At 46.2% G+C, this 17,071-nt stretch overlaps 1 protein-coding gene, 1 long non-coding RNA gene and 1 other non-coding gene across 3 annotated transcripts in view; 2 read left to right on the top strand and 1 right to left on the bottom strand.

Moving 5' to 3' along the window:
* SACM1L (SAC1 like phosphatidylinositide phosphatase) overlaps window positions 1-15,642 on the bottom strand; it is a 40,850-nt gene extending 25,208 nt beyond the window's left edge. The window contains exons 1-4 of the mRNA XM_024565705.3: window positions 15,485-15,642; window positions 4,543-4,640; window positions 1,996-2,070; window positions 276-403 (exon numbers count right to left, since the gene is read on the bottom strand). Coding sequence (XP_024421473.1) covers window positions 276-403; window positions 1,996-2,070; window positions 4,543-4,640; window positions 15,485-15,534 — 351 coding nt within the window. The 5' untranslated portion in view covers window positions 15,535-15,642. The remainder of the gene's footprint in view (window positions 1-275; window positions 404-1,995; window positions 2,071-4,542; window positions 4,641-15,484) is intronic.
* A 135-nt stretch (window positions 15,643-15,777) lies between these two features.
* On the top strand, window positions 15,778-16,840 carry LOC123480304 (uncharacterized). The gene is made up of 2 exons (XR_006656239.2): window positions 15,778-15,984; window positions 16,625-16,840. It is a non-coding gene; the product is annotated as an uncharacterized lncRNA (long non-coding RNA).
* TRNAR-ACG (transfer RNA arginine (anticodon ACG)) lies at window positions 15,908-15,980 on the top strand. The gene has a single exon. It is a non-coding gene; the product is annotated as a tRNA-Arg (tRNA).
* Window positions 16,841-17,071: the final 231 nt, after the last annotated feature.

Below are 17,071 nucleotides of genomic sequence, written 5' to 3'. Positions count from 1 at the left end.
TGTTCTTTTCTTTCCATATGAAATTTCATAATTTAAGAATAGAGCCACTTTTTAAAAAAAAAAAACAAAAAAAGACAAACCAAGAGAAAATATATGAAGAATTTTTAAAATACATTTTATGCCTAGGTATAAAGGTATATAAGGTGACCTTGCGCTATGGGTTGCTTAAATAATGAGGTTTAAAAACCCATCAAATGCTCCTGGTGCTCCACCGCCCTCTCTCCACCCCGGGACTACTTTGAGTTCTGCAATTAGCAAGTGCTTCCATTTCTTACCTGAATATCAGTTAAGTGCAACATTGTCTTCTTATAAGAAAGAATATCAAAATCTGTTGCTTTCCAGATTACATGATTGAAAAATTCACCTATTTTTACCTTTTTGGTAATGACAATTAGATAATTTCCTGCAAAAAGGCAAAGCAAAACTCAGACAAACATAAATAAGGCAACTCTAACACCAAAGCAGCAGTCCCTGTTGTTCAAACTCTAAAGGTTAATAAGACTGTATCGTGCTATACAGGTAAAAGACCTATAGTTTTAAAAAGCAATCATATAATTTATGAATAGAAAGACCAGTATATTATTTCTAGAAAATCCTATTGAAAGTTTACACTTTTTTCCACAAAGATAAAGCAAAAACTTTTAATAGCTGAAACAGACATCTTAGCAGATCAAAAGCAGGGAGAGAGACGCTTCCCTCTTTCTCGCCCACGTCACCCCCACGGCAGACAGGCTGCTGCTACTACGTTTCCCAGTGCGTAGCTTGAAGCACCACAGGCCATGAGATCTGACCACGGCAGGACGACGTCCCGTCCACACTATCCCTATGTCCTTCAGGGCATTCTACCAGCGTAATGGCAGAGGAAGGTGCTGGGGCAGTAGTATAACTAACTGGTTAATGCAGCATCTTCTTCTACTTTACGGTGGCACCAAAGCGATATACACTCAGGAGCAGCCATCCTGTGAACTTGGATCTTCTCCAGGCTAGCCACAGGTGGCAGGATGCCCTCCTGTGATGCCGGACAGCAGCCGCAGGCCGCAGCCCCCGGTCAGGCCGAGGGCACGAGGGTGAAGGACAGAGAGTGTGCAGCGCATTCCTGAGTCAGAGATCCCGCTCGGCTGTGGGCTAATGTGGGCGCTCTGAGCCCGTGGGAGGTGGGTGAGGCTGAGCCACGGTGCTCAGCAGGCTGGGTGTGTTAAATACGTTTTTGACTTACGACATTTTCAGCTTATGATGGGATCACTGGGAGGTGCCCCATCCTAAGGCTGGGGCATCTGCACAAAGATGAGCAGGCAGACAGCAAGGAGCCCGCACGGCACCATGCACGATGCCAACCCTGATTCTGGCTGTCTCCCCGACCCCGACCCCCCCCCCCCAGCCAAATAAGATAGGGCGAGCCTTTCCCACTAATTAATTCCTAAGCTCCTCTGCGCCAGACTCTCCCACGAGTGCTCTCCCTGGAAGTTTTCCCGGGTGTACTTGTCACGCTGTACGGCAACAGTGCACTCCTAAACACCTCTCCCTGTGAGGTGCGGACAGATGGGACTTGCCTCTTTATACCTTAGCGTCTAGCACGGCACCTGACACAACAGGAGTGTTTTTAAGGTTCGGTGGAATGAAATTTAGATGAACGAAATCCCTTTCCCAGAACCACGTCATATTCTCTAACATGCACCATGTCTTACTCAACTCAGATGGACTTGAAGGTAGAATACTCTGGTCCTCGAATGTGTTAACATTCTTATTTAAATACTCCTAGAATTTATGAAAAATGTTTACTAGACTAGGGATATCAAAAACACACCTCTTTTTTAATAGAATCTCAGGCTGAAAAATTTAACCACTTGGCATATATTACTTTTAGAAATTAAGGGCAAATACCTAACCTACGGTTTATTGCGTAAAGCATGATATGGAAAGTATGCTTTCACCTTATACACTAATTGTGTCAATTTAACTGCCTTCCTTGCCCATCGGAGCGTATTTGTTCCTTACCTGCCACCAGGTGGATTGTGCCCAGTATACCAAATATCGGTCTCGTGACAGCTGAAGGAGGAATATCTTTCTTGACTTTAAAAGAAAAACAAAACCACAGAAACAGTCACCAACAGAACGGGAAATTTAGTTTGATTTCAATAATTTAACTAAATCAACATGGACGACTTGTTCTCAGAAAGCAATCTGCCTCCGTGTTGGCAGAATTTAAAGTGAAGATGTCCTCGCGGTAGAGAGAGGTCTCTGTCCAGAACATGGTGTCCAAGGTAACAGCCTTCAGCATTCTTACCAGGTAAACTGTGGATTATTTCTAATGCCAATTTTCAACTAAATTTACTCAGCCTCTTGCCACAAAGTAAGGCTTTATCCCTTTAAGAGAATTAGAAAGTAAGCGAAAAAACAAAAACAAATAAATAACAAAATTAAAAAGCAAGTAAATGGAAGGAGGGCTGGGACATGATTCTAATTTCGACACACAACTAACAGAATGCAAACAGGACCTGCCTGTCCGTGCCTAAGACTGTGGGAGGTGCAGGCCAAGATGCAAGGGAGGCAGAGGAAGGAAGAGCCCCCTCTGCGTGTCTAACGGTACTTCGCACAGGCGCGCAGCGGCACCGCACGAGCTGCAGCTTCACCAGCAGTGCCCTTATTAATAAATTACCGGTTATCCATTAGTCTTAGATCACAGGGTTCACTGCATAACTGTTCAACTTTCAGCCCACGCGTTTCACAAAACGTACTTTGTAGAACCCTAGTTTAGGGAATAGTACCCCGTCAGATAAGCCTCGCCTGCCCACCCGCATTACCGCCATTCCCTGGCCCAGAGCCAGACTGCACAGTCGGACAGCAAAGTCCCTGAGGCCCGAAGGAAAACCAAGCTGTCCCCCTGTTAATTCATGGTTTCCCAAACTTATGTGACTCTTTACATTTTTTCTTCCAGTCACAGCTGAATCATCATCTTGGAACCCATTTTGAAACACTGTGGTAAACCCAAGTTCTTTTTCTTAAAAGCAGTCCTATTATTCTGAAGAAAGTGATTCTGAACAAGGTCTAAAATTCGCTTCTGTTCCACTCAGTAATTCCACTTACTGAGCAATGCCACGCCACAAGTACCTGCCACGGAAAAGCTGCGGGAGGTCCTGGGTAGGCCGAGACCACCTGATAACCCTAAACAGGGAGGGAGAGCTGCACACTACACTAGCTGGAGTGGAACAGCAGCACAGCCGTGGTAATTTCTAGGAAAACAGGTTGGCTCCTCGTGGAAGAGAAAGATCCCTCCCTCCGGCAGCCTGCATGTCCAGCAGGCAGAGAAGCTGTAAGCGGTCATCCGCTCATCATCCGGCTTCTGGTCAAAGCATCTCTTCCCACATCCTCGCGTCCTTCCACCCACACTACTCGTGACCGTTAGCTTTCTCCACTCGAGTGGGGTCTGCGACCTCTACCCACGAATTAAATGTCACTGAAAGGTCAGAAAACTGAAAATGCATCCATACTAAAGAGCTTTAATAAGACACCAGGTCGCACCAACACGGAATAAAAAAGCAGTCTAATTAAACTTTACGAGAAGGGCACGGCCATCAGTTAAAACCAATCATCTATCTCAGGAGAGCAGCCACCAAGCAATGGCAAATTATCAAACCAAGACAGAGCTCTCTGATTCCATTTGGTCAAATAAAAACTATATTCGGTCCTTACCAAAAAACCACATAACCGAGGAAACTGAAATGTACAGTCATACCTTTCTTACACTTCATTATCCTATGCAAAATATTTTCCTATTTCACTTTATACAGTCAGAGGATATTTACTGAGTGCCCACTACATGGTTACTCAAATACTCTACAGCTCAGTGGACCGAGCACTGGCCTGGGAACCGAAAGGTCGTCTGTTCGATTCCCAGTCAGGGCACGTGCCTGGGTTACAGGCCAGGTCCCCAGTGGGGGGAGTGAGAGAGGCAACCAGTTGAGGTATCTCTTGCATATCCATGTTTCCCTCCTTCCCTTCCCCTCTCTAAAAGTAAATAAACAAAATCTCTTTTAAAAAAGAAAAAATGAACAATTCTGTCTAGGGGTGAATTTTTAAACAAATGAAATAGGAAATTGTAAACATGGTATCACATGGTACGTTAATTTGTCACCAAAATTATTTCCTATTAGTCAGAAACCCATGTTCTACACAACTAAAAAAAATTGTTTTTTAAACCCCAGAGAAACAAAACTAAAATATAACAGGAGAGATGGATAAGATAGATAAAGCTGTTCATATTATTTTTTATTCATTCAATTACCTCACAGTCATGAATATTTTAAAAAACAAAAAGCAGCTATTAAAATTCCATGCACTTAATGCTAACAAATAAGAAATAATTGTTTCTAAGTCCTTACAGATAGTAAAATTTTCAAGATCATAAAAGCCAAATGAGGAGAAAGAACGACAATTTATAAGACGCTCAGAGGTGTGCACACTGACACACCCCTGGCTAATTTAATTACTGCAGCTCAGGTACGACCTCCTCCTCAGGCGCCTCTAGCCCTGCCCGCGCAGTACCTGAGAGGGTGACCTCCGTGGACACGCGGTCGATGATAAGCACATCGTCCGCTCCGTCGTCACAAGCTTCCACGTAGAATTTCTCAGGTGTGATATGCCTAAGAGAAATGTAAAACCATAAGTAAATAACCAAACGAAATACAGACCTCTGAACAACTACTTATTATGACAACGTCAGCCGGGTTTGAACCCGACGTCACTCCCTGGCTCCGCAGTAGACGAGACTGGGATGCATGCTTCTGGGTGCGGTGCCGCTGTTTTCACTCGCCTGCTTAACGCTGACAAATGTCACTTTGCTGCAAAACCGCCAATTTGACTCGCACAAGAAAATCATAATAAACCCTAATTTACTATTCTCCACTGGCGCAGCGGGCGGGCAACGCAGCAGTTAGCTGCACAGCCTGTAGGACCCGGCTGCCCGCGCTGCGTGACCCTGGGCAGTTCCTCCCCCTCTCTGCCCTTCGGTTCCGCCACCCATGAGCAAGGGCGGCACCAGACTCATGGAGCAGTGACGAGCTAATCTTTGATGAGCATTTCTAGAACAGCATCTGACACACTGTAAGCACGATCTAAGCATTAGCCCAAAATACTAAGAAACACATTTTTAATAAAACATTTCCAGGAAATTATTTAATAAACTACTTTAACATTCAGGTGTTTTTTTGTTTGTTTGTTCAGTCAGTTAGAATGCCACATTAAAAAAATGAGAATAAAAAGACACCACCTCATTCTGCAAAATGAAATAAAAACCAAACAGGTAAAATCAGGGTTGGGACAGATAATGCAAAACATATGCAGCTTTGTAACCAGAGCCCAACAAAAAATAACAGGAGGCAACCTCAATAACACGGGCAAGCAATTTAAGCACCGTCAGGGACTGTCTCAGGACACAGCAACGACAACCAGAAACAACAGGGCGAAAAGCAGATCCGCAGATGCAGGACGGCACAAGAGGAAGTCCCACTCCCCCCAGGAGCTAACTCAGGCCGGGAGGAAACCAGTCCCTCTCCCACCCCAGAAGCTAACCTCTACTGCTCTTAAACCACCTTGAAAAAGCTTGTCTGTGCGGCAGCCAATCTGAGGGGTTTTTCTTTTCCTTTTTAATTCTACTCCCTCGACTCCATTCTCCTTGTCCGTTGAATGTTACATGAACCCGTACAACCACAACCGACACCGTTCCTTATTTACCCATCGTGTGAGCCGTTTGGTGTCACCGAAGCAAGTCCTGGGGCAGGACAAACCGCACTGACCATTTCTAAGTCCTCAGAGGAGTGATCAACCCTCGTCATCCAAATACAACTCACATCCTTTCACGGTTCACCTGCAACTAACTTCTTCACACTAGGCCTGTTTCCTCCATTTGGAGGAGATATGCTCAGGAAATGGAAATCCATTTAAATACAAATCAAGCAAAATGCACTAACGACAACAAATCTCACAGTCCTCGGTTCAAACTAAATACAACAGTTCATTCCTTTTCGCTGCAGAATAGCATTCTCCTGTATGGGGAAATCACAATTTGTTTCCCTGTTCACTTGCTGATGGGCATTGGGTTGCTTCTAGTTTGGATGTTATCAACAAAGGCTTTATGAACACTCCTGCAGCGGTATGAAGGCAGATACATGCATTCACTTCTCCTGGGTGACCTCCTAGCAGAATGGTCAGGTGATACTGAAGCTGTTTAACCTGCGCAGACAGGAAAAGCGGGGGGGCGGGGATTACAAGGACAAGGAAACTTATCTGGTGATGGATGGGCTCATTATCGTGATACTGGCGCTGGTTTCATGGGTGTAGAACTATGTCAAAGTGTATCAAGTTGTATCAAAGCGTGTACTTTAAATATGTGCAGTTTATTGTATAGTAACTATACTTCAATAAAGCTACAAAGATAACAACGTGGGAAGTCCTTGAAACAGAAATAAAAGAAATATAAATAAACTTCAGACAATCTACTCATACAGGGTACTTACCTCGTAGTAAATCATTTTTTTAAAACTCCAACATATCAGTCCCCACATGCAGAATGTTTTATGCAAGTATAAGTTGCATTCTAAGAGTTAGTTAATAAATTTATTGAAAAGCTACCATGTGCCAAGCATTACCCATGCACAGGGGACTAGAAGGTATATAATAAACAAAAACCAAACACAAAGTAGAAAAACATTATTCAGAAGCAGACCTGAAACAAGGCTTCTTTATAAAAGCTTTTGAAAGAACTGCTGTCTCTCAATCGGGTGGCATTTTACTAAGCCTCACTCTTCAGAGCCCCTCCCCGCCCTTCAACCCCGTCCTTTCAGTGCCTCCGAAGTGCCGGTGGGGCAGGACCGTCCTACTGCACTGTCCCGGCTTTGACAGACTCCTGGAGTGGTTCCGTGCCAGGGGCGCCGCTCCCGCGGAGCACCCTGTTGCACCTCCTCTAGCTGACACACTGGGAAACTCCAGGAGCACTTTTCATAATGTTCAAATGCGTAACAGACGATCTCTCCTCTGTTACCTTATTTTTAAATGACTGTAACATTGATAAGAAACAGTCCATTACCAATGTTGCTTTGGCATTTAGTTAACTACCAATGACTTGTTCTAGTCCCAGTAATGCCCAAGCAACCATCCATAATCACAATCAATCAACAAACACATGTAACCCTATTCATACGGGATGACTATTGTATTTGAACTAGTGTATTTAGTTTGACCTGAAGACTGCCAAATTATAACAGCACTGCATCAGTGGTACTTATTGGGTTGGCCAAAAAGTCTGTTTAATTTTTTTGGCGAAATGAAAGACACATTTTCATTTTCACCAGTAACTTTACTGATCTGGATATTCTGAGTATGTCGGCTCTCTCCTGTGTGGCAGAACACTGACTGTTCTCAGTTAGTGTCTCGATGTGTTCGTTATCCACGTCAGCTGGTCTACCCGGCCACGGGGCGTGTCCAGCAAGAAATCTGCAGCATGAAACTTCGCAAACCACTTGACACGTTTGATCAGTCACAGCACCTTCTCCATCCACCTCGCAAATCTTTTTTTTTTTTTTTTTGCGATTCAGTTGCATTTTTGCCTTTCTTGAAAGAAAAAAGCATAATATACCAAAAACATTGTATGTTTTCTTCCATCTTCAATATTAAAATGGCTACACAAAGATTCACCAATTTCGATGTTTTTAAAAGATGTACACTGATACGACAGCTGTCACAACACAATCTAACAAAACTGCCTCAAATGAAGTTAAAGACAGCTGAGCGCTACTAGAGCCATCTCAGGGAAAAAACCACATGAACTTTTGGGCCGACCCACTACCATGAGAAGGCTTCGAGACCTGCAGTAAAAACACAGAGGCTCTACCCCTGATTTGTCTATTACAGGCTTCGTAATGCCAGCCAAGCGACAAGTGCTGACGCCACGCCAGGCCTGTTCTAGGTACCAGTGGCACGAAGTCCCCAGGTCACAGAGCTTATACCCTAACAGGAAAGCCGATCAACAGGCTAGGAAGCAATTCAGGGATATCAGATGGCAGTGAGCGCTATAAAGAAAAAAAAGGTACACAGGAGATTCTGGGGGTGGGCGTGGTGCTCAAGCTTCTTGAGAATTAAGTGAAAGAACAATAAAAGCTCCTGGCACAACTGTGATCAAAGAGAAGGAAAAAAACAACAGGAGGAGGCACCGAAATATCCAACAGCCACACTGTTGGACTATCCAGTGTCTGAAGGATAGTAATTTCTAACTCAGAATTCTATACATAGCCACACTACCCAACAAGTGTGACGACAGAACGAAAACGTTTTCAGATGAGCCGTATCTCAGAGATACCTCCTTCACTCCTTCTTAGAAAGAAGGAAGTGTGTGCCCTCCCCGCCCCCCCAAACAAATGGAGAACGTAAATCGAGAGTTGGACTGGGAATCCCACACAGGAGAGGACTGAAAGGAGTTCTCACTAGGACGGTGAGAGAGGCACCAGGACAATGGCCGGGCGGCCAGTCCAGGAGCAGCCAGCCTGGGGGGTGGGGACAGAGGGTCCCACAAGTAAGCCTCGGGTCGGAGCGAGCTGCCAGTTTCCTGACAGGTCTGAAAGGAGTTTCATGCTGAAACTGAGGGTTAACGAGTGATAGAGACATTGAAAAAGCCAAGTAAATATAAAGAAACAACCACTTTTAACTCCAGGAAAAAAAATTATGTAAGGTAATGTAATTAAAATATCCTACTGACTTCATTTGAATCGTATCTACATAAGCATAACCAGTGTCTTACTACAACTACTTTGAGGAGAAAGGAGAGTGGTGTAAAGGCTAAATTCTCATCTTCTGCACTAGGAAGTCAGCGGAAGACTAAAGCTGAAAACAGTCAGGAAACATCAGTGTAAGCGTGTTTAGAAAAGTGGAGTAAAATGCCTGAAGAAATCACTTACGAAGTTGGAAGTGGATGTCTCCGGGCAGTGGGACCTGGGGCTGCAGGGTGTGCAGGGTGCTGCCCTCTTTTATTATAAGCTTTGCGTACTGTCTACTGTTAAACCATACACACGTATGAAATTAAAATAAACATTAAGCTTTAACATGTGTTAAAATAAGAAAAAGAAAAGATATAATCCAGTCCAAGGGCTCCAGGATCCTGCTGGACGTTACCTCCTGGGGAGATGCTGCCACCAGGCTGCTTGACTGTGTCATTGCAAATGGCTGAAGAACTGGAGCGGTGAGGACAGAACAGTGACTGCCAGCTAATCAACGTTTCTATCAAGAGTCACGACAGGTGATGACTCAGAATCCCACTAGTCACAACAGCAGGAGCCATCCCAACTCACAGTCACCTACAGGTCCCTTTGCTGTCTTCTTCTTCTTTCCTTCCACTTCCCGCCACTCTTTAATTGGCCGTCGTGGTGATGGGAAGTACATCTGCTTTATGTAGCAGATTTTATTCTGTGAGTTTTATGCTTCCCAGGTTTCATTTCAAAAGCCAGTGAAACTAACTTTACCTCCGCAGCACTTCCCGTCAGAAACACCTGAGTAGACATCCAGTAGTTTGGTGTTTGCTGGTGTGTATGGTTTCATTATTTTTGTCTTTAATCTTCACCAAACGGCTACTAAGTCTGTAGACAAAGACTCTATCCAGGCCCCATGGTATTCTTCACACAAGAAGATAGCAGAAGTTCCAATCAATTTTCTTAGGGACTACAACAAAGACCGACAGTAAGTTGGTTTTCACATACGGCCCTTAACTACTGTTTTCTTTGGCTCAGTGACAGAGTCAACAGAATTTTAAAAACTGGTTTTCTTTCTCCTAGCCAAGGAAAGATCTTGACAGGAATTTTAATTGGCTTTGATGTTATAATGTAACTAGTAACAGGAGGAGGAGGGAGTAGTGTGCTTTTTGATTAGAAAGTCTACAATGAGTCACTTTCAAAATGAAGCCAAGTTCGCCAGGAGTTTTTCAAAATTAACCTACTGAGTTCTCAGTGTAATAACACATGGAAACCAAGACAAGACTCAGCGACAACCAACCATCTCGGGGAAAACCCTCTCCCGGCTGCAGAAAGAATGGTTCTCACTTACTATGATGTCTCTCGTTTCCGTTACACGCTCCCACATTACTTACTTTATGAACCAGACTTCAGAAGCGAAGACAAGGAGAACCCCTTCAAGAGCGTGACCTGCTCATTAACCGTGCTGCTGGTAACACATCTCTAAAGGTCAAACTGATGCTGTAGCCTGGAGAGGGCACTGGTCCGCCACGTAAACCGTCCGGGAGGCTGTGAGAACCCAATGGGCATTCGCTATCACCTCTAACTGAACTTCCACTTCTAGGAGGTACTTAGTCAAATTCATAGCGACAGAAAGTACGATGGCGGCTGCCAGGGGCCTGGGGAGGGGAGCGTGGGAGCTGTTGATGGGCACAGAGTTTTGGTCCCGCGAGATGAAGAGTTCTGGGGACGGATGGTGGTGATGGTTGAACCTGTGAGTGTGCTCAATGCCACTGAGCTGTGCACTTAAACATGGCTTTATGCTTTGTACAGCCTACCACAATTTAAACTAACAACAACATAGTTACATCTGCATAGGAGCACGGTGACTGTCATGTAAGAAAACTGTAGCAAGAACACACTTCCTCAAAAATCTTACATAAAGAATTGAATCAAAGTCTTAATGATCGAATTTGCCACATCTCTAGTTGAAAACATACAGGCATAACATTGTACTAGACCGGCTGAGGAAAAAGTAAGAACTCAGACAGTAAAGGGTCCTGTGAGCCTACCACACCCACACCCAGAAGATGCTGCCAGCACCCCTCATCCTTCCTCCCTCTGGTCCCAGCAGTGCCTCTGTCGTTGAGTGACTCGTGGACACCTCTCCTATATCCCAGGTCTGTTCCCGGCAATCCAGGAGCCCAGCCCAATCCCAAACCCAAGCTGATATTTCTAGGAAGCCAATTCATTTTAATTCCATCTTCTCCTTCAACCCCTGGAGGTCCCATCTACTTCCTATTCTCTGTCCACCCTAAAATCCACTCTCTCCAAAAACCAGTCTCCTTCATAAGACCAGATCTAAGAGCCACCTCATTGGAAGCTCTCACCCACAGCAAACCCTTCCAGGGCCCCAGGCACTCCAGAGGATGCTCTGCCACCAGCATGCTCCGGTCCTCACTCAGCCAGCCCAGCCCTAACATACCTGTTGGAGAGCAAAAGAACCAGCAGGGCAGCTGGTTCAACTTGCAGGCTGCCAGGGCTTGGGAGGCCTAATGTGGGGCTCTGGGATATGCATCCCAAACAAGCACAGCAAGTGATCTAATGCAGCCTAACCCTGACCTCAGCTGTCAGCCTGAACCCCCGCTCAGCCAAGGCCTTAGATATACACTTCCTGTCATCCGTGACTAAACTTACGGGGATGGTCTCCGCTCCCCGCATCCTCGCTGGCAGAGAGACACGTGCGCAATCTGAATGCACACCGTACCGGACAGACGGCAGATGTCTGCGTCGCACTGTAGCTTGGTCTGCATCTGTTCTCGGGGTTGAGTCACACCTGCCCTGACTGACCTCACAGCTGACAGTCTTTTAGGAAGAAAGGCAACTTCCTATGGGAGGAAACATGTTTCTTCAGGGGCAAACCGCAGCCTGACTCACTTTCTGAGGGATCACACCCATTTCAGTTGACCTTTTAAAAGATTTTTTTAAAAAATGCTTTGAGACCGGACTGGTGTGGCTCAGCGGAGTGGACGTGGCCCTGCAGACCGACAGTCACCAGTCTGATTCCTGGTCAGGGCCACAGCCTGAGCTGCGGGCCAGGTCCCAGGCTGGGCACGTGCAAGAGGCCACTGATCGATGTTCCTCTCCCACATGGGTGTCTCTCCTGCTCTCTCCCTCCTCTCCCCTCTCTCTAAAAATAAATACATATTTTTTTTAAAAAATGCTTTGAATGTTTCCAATAATGGATTTGTTGCAATTATTTTGTAATTTCAAATTTATCATTGTCCGACATTATCCATCTATACACAAATGACTTACAAGGAAAACAGGAGTCGCAGAATAGGCTATTTAGAACTGCCTGGCCTGGATGTTTAAAAAGTATGAATTTTAAATTCTAAACAAATCAAAATTCTATTTTCTATATTAAAAATCCACGGGAACATGTCAACCATTTTCAATGACAAGCGACTCATTTCCACCCCAGATGTGTCTGAGGACGAAGGTAAGCGCAATGTGATATCAGACGAAGGTGATTTGAATCGCGCAGGGCAATGGAAAGATCCCTGGGCGGGGCCTGCCGTGTTGCAAGGCCAGTTCTCCCATGGCTGGGCCACCTGACCTGACCGTGGGGCCAGGGGCAATTATCGCCCCGTCTCTAGCAACAATGGAGGATATACATCAACCGACGACCTCGCAGAGCCATTGGGCATGCGTCAATATATGTACATGAAATGACCTAAGTTGCTGCTACTTCAAAAGACTACATTCCAAATTACTCCACACGGTTCAATTTTTGAAGTGCTGGTAGGTGTTCTGCACTGGGAAGTTCCTTTCGTTCACTCAGGTGATTCACTGAGGGTCCACTCTGCACAAGGTTTTATACTAGATACTGAGGAGGAGCAGAGAAGAAATCAAGGTTAAGGTGCTTCTAGTACGTTCCACATGTCTGCGGCCTAGTTGGGGTTGATTATCATGATTTCATCAACAGTGCTGTGGAAGGACCACTGTCCTCTCGGGCCTCTGGTCCACCAAGCGGTGAATACACTGATGCTCCATCTAGGAGGCAGAGTGTGCAAACCATACAGGCGTTGAGTGTCTTGTCCCTGTGACAGCAGACGGACAGCTCAGGGAAGGGAAGGGTGTGGGGAAAGGCTCAACAGAAAGTGTCTGTTAAGGACGCTGGTTATATCACATATGCTTCCTTTCAATCCTCAAAATAACTGTGAAATAGTAACGTTCTCATTTTATGGATGAAAAATCATTTTGGAGAGAGAAGCAACATGGCCAGGACACAAAGCAAGTAACGAGGTGGGGAACAGAAACTAAGTCTGTTCTAACTGAAAAAGCCTGCTAACTCTCAGCTCTCCCATGGATGTGATCAGTAGGTAAAGAGGGGAGAGAGGAAGATGGCATTCAAACTAAGCCCAAGCTCGAAGCTAAAAGAAATCACCAAGTCTGGTAGAAGAGGGTGGGGGAAGCATCCGGCAGTTTGGGGAAATAAAGTTAAGGCACAGACCATGAAGAGACTGAAAGTACAGATGGCTAAGAAATGGGGACTTAATCCTATATATTTATAAAGTGAAATTGGAGAAGTAGAGGATGAAACCAGAGCAATTAGGAAGGTGAACTTCATAGCAGGACAGAGAGGGCCTGGAGGAAACGGATGGCATGACGGAGAACAAATTAGTTAAAATCCCAAGCACTTCACTATTTAAATAAACCTAGTAGTGATGCTTCTGTAATAAAATATTACCAAACTATCTCTTGCTTGCATCTTTCTTAAAAGACATCTCAAGACACATTTTTGAAAACAGCTACTGTGTTCTCCTAATTCTAATAGGGTTGGAAACGACTTCCCCTCCACGTGCATCTAAGGAAGAATTCTCCTTGGATCAGGCCTCATTTAAAAGGCCTGGACTCGCCACGGCTCATAGCAGGAAGGGCCGGAGTAAGGGGAGATGGCAACTCCCAAATTCCCTGGTCAAGAAAAACAAAGTTGCAAAAAAAGTGGTATCTTTACATTTCCACAAGCACTCAAAACTGTTTGTCAAGGAAAAAAGGGCTGACAAATGAGAGATGACTTTCACATAGCCCTAGATTTACTTTTCTCCCAAATTTATAATTTCCGCTTCTCACAAAAATCAATACAAAAGCATCAGCCTCATCACTCAAGGGCCAAATTTCCTTTCTTTTATGGATGTAGAGCTTTTCGTGTTTTTGTTTCTGTTTTTTTGGTCCAGACTGGTGAATTTAGTGCTTCTTCAGCAGCTCAAGTTCCCCTCCCATTCAATCTTCCCCACAAGAAAATTCAGTAGCATTCCGTAACCTAACTCGGAGCTGCAGCAAGCCAAGGCTCGGTATCGCTGAAACACATCCGAGACCTGGAGGAGGATTGCATTAAACCCTTTAGTAACCATCAGATAGACGGCAATAACCTAATTAGCAAGCAGGGCACAGGTGGCAGTGGCCCGCCAGTACTCATTCACCAACAAGGTGATTGATCGCCTTGAGAAGGGGAACTGGGAGAGAGTAAGGAAACTTGGCCGGGAAAGACTGGAGGGAAGTGTGCAGCTGGAGCTTTCGAAGAGGGGCTTTCGAAGAGAACTACAGTAAACAGAAGCGGCAAAAGGAGTGGGCTCGGGGAAAGGTCATCTTCATCTTTCCCACACAATATCGGATGTCAAAACGACCTCACTCCCAATTTTGCAACCCTAACTTTAAAGTGAGCCTTCAAGAAAGTTCAGCGAGCTTGAGGTTCTGGGGAGCACTGGAAGGGCCCAAACCACATTCTGAGACCGTCTTCACAGTCCTGCAAAGGAAGGAAGCAGGGTACCTGTGTCTAAGTACCAAGGTATTTTAAATTCTGCAGGGAGGGATAAACTCCTCATAGTACGTCTGCTGCCGCTGCCAATGGCGTTCTCAGACTACAGCCACTGGATCCTCCGTCTAGAGCTAAGGCATTAAACACAGTGAGCACAAAGCTATTCACGGATGAAAGTGCAGGGGCCGGATGGTAAAGCTAAGGGAAATACGTGTTTTTATTTATCCAGGACGAGCCCCAAACCTTACAAATACCTAACTTACAATTCTACCAACCCGAGTCTATTTCTCACAGCCTCAAGAACGTGGCCTTACCGAAAAGCCAATCTGCAGTGCCAAAATTCTCGACATTAGTCTCTGGCTATCAACCTGGACTTAAGAACCTGCTTGTATGCGTTAGCTCTGTAATATTTAAAGCCAAAGAAATCTTTCGGGATCTTAAGAGCACTGACTTTGGTTTACTACTTTTTCCTACTTTTTTTCATTTTCCTGCATCCTAAAGATAGGTCAGGCAAGCTTCGATGCGCCCAAAGGTTTGTCGATTTGTGTGCGGACTCCAACGTGGTGCTACGGGCCTATTAAATAAGAAACTTTCTCTGCTGAGCGATACGGACAAATTTAGCCGCGACCTCTCCAGAAAAAAAAAAAAAAGAAAAAAACTGGGGAAGAACGTGAAGGGCTGCATCTTCGGCCTGCAGCTTCGATCGCTCGCCAGGGGCGCGGAGGCCGAGCGGGACATAGAAAGGCTGGCGAGGCCGTCACTCCCGGGCCTGTGGAGACTCGGGCGGGGCCTTGGGGCGGCCGCGCCGGGCGAAGAAGACGAAGAGTAAGAAGGACTCCCACACCCGCCCGCCGCCCAGGGACTCAGGAACCTTCCCCGGGGCGATCGGCCCACACCCGCCGCCGCGCCCGCTGCCCCTATCGGTCAACGGCCACCCGCTCCCGGGACTCACAGATTCAGCCGCTCGTAAGTTGTCGCCGCCATCCTGCACGTCGCCGCCATCCTGCACCACCACCTCTTCCCTCCTGCCCCGCCCCGTGCCGCCACCTCGGCTACGGCGCCACCGGTCACCCTGGCCCAGCGGCCGCAGCACCCAGCCTGATCCCACCCCTCTCCACGCCCCTCCAGGCCGGCGAGCGAACGGGAGGCGCCCGTGGACAAACTTCGTGCACACGCCTGAGACGCTGTCTGACGCAGTGGGGAGGAGCGCGATGACGTAGCCGCTGCGGATTGGCGGAGCGCGTTTACAGGGGAAAGGAGGAGCCCTAGGAGCCGTAGGCAAGCGCTGCGGCAGAAATGTACTGGTTGTGTTGGGGAGCCTGTTCAAGCTGCGTAAGGGGTAATCTACATTGCGAGCAGCGACTTGGGTAGTACGGGGCCAGTGGCGCAATGGATAACGCGTCTGACTACGGATCAGAAGATTCTAGGTTCGACTCCTGGCTGGCTCGTTACGTACGCTCTTTTGCCCTATCTGGGGTAGATGTCCCACGGCTTTCTTAGAAAGTACTGTTAACGAAATGCAACGAAAATGTGAAGCTTAAATATCTTGAATTTTAACGCTACTTTGCCGAAAATGTCATTTTTAAGCTGTATTTGGAACGCGGAGTTGTGCGAGTTCGTTTGTATATTGCAAAGCGCCTAATTAATGATCCGCTTGAGGAGTCTCTGTAAATGGGGTACATTTAGGAAAACACACCTGGAACTGGAGCAGTTTTGGAATGGGGATGGGGAGGGGGAGCGTACTGTGGCCGGAGGTTAGCTACCGGAAGACACAGAGGCGCACTGAAGACGGCGGTTCTGGCCTTTTCCCTGTGGAGGAGAAGCCCCAGCGGCGATGTGCAGAGCGGCGCAGCGCCAGTTCCCCGGGATGGGGTGGGCTCCAGCTCTAACCGCATTGGAGAAGGAACCGCTGCAGTGCGGCTGCGCGCGTCTGAGCGGCCCCGCAGTGCCGGGAGCCTGCAGTCCTGTGTTTTGAGAGCTCGGGGTCCCAAAGCAACATGGCCCCCAATGCCTTCGGGAAACCTTATGACGTAGGTATTTTTTTTCAGTAAGAAGACCTCAGGTAATATCATATGTCCCTTTAGTTTTATAGGTGCCTGGCTCAAAGACCGGGGAGGCCCGAAAAATCTGCGGCGGACAGGGGACTCGAATCCGGGGAGTGTCTGAGACTTCGAACACTGACCCTTAACCACTCAGTCGATCGATTAATCTCTCCAATATAACGTGATTTCCTCCCGAGGAAATTACAGAAAATTTGTAAACTATAGAAAATTATTCGGAATAAAAACAATGCCAGTTCTCATCTCGAGATCATTACTATTAACGTCATAATTTCTTCCCTCGAGGCTTTTTTTTTTTTTAGTTCCTCACTTGTAATATGGGTCTATCCACACACATATTTTTCCGAATTTGGGTTTGTACCAGAAATGTCTTTGTGCTTCCTTTTTGTCCCCTTGGGTTTTTGCTTGAAATTTAAGGTCACTAAATATTCTTTGAAGATATCTCACTAGAGAACTAGATATTTTAAGATTACTCTTGT

Source organism: Desmodus rotundus, chromosome 8 (genome assembly GCF_022682495.2).
Source record: "Desmodus rotundus isolate HL8 chromosome 8, HLdesRot8A.1, whole genome shotgun sequence".
In the NCBI taxonomy this organism is placed as follows: domain Eukaryota; kingdom Metazoa; phylum Chordata; class Mammalia; order Chiroptera; family Phyllostomidae; genus Desmodus; species Desmodus rotundus.
Note: the sequence above shows the minus strand (reverse complement) of the source record. Positions and strands in the feature narration are given on the sequence as shown.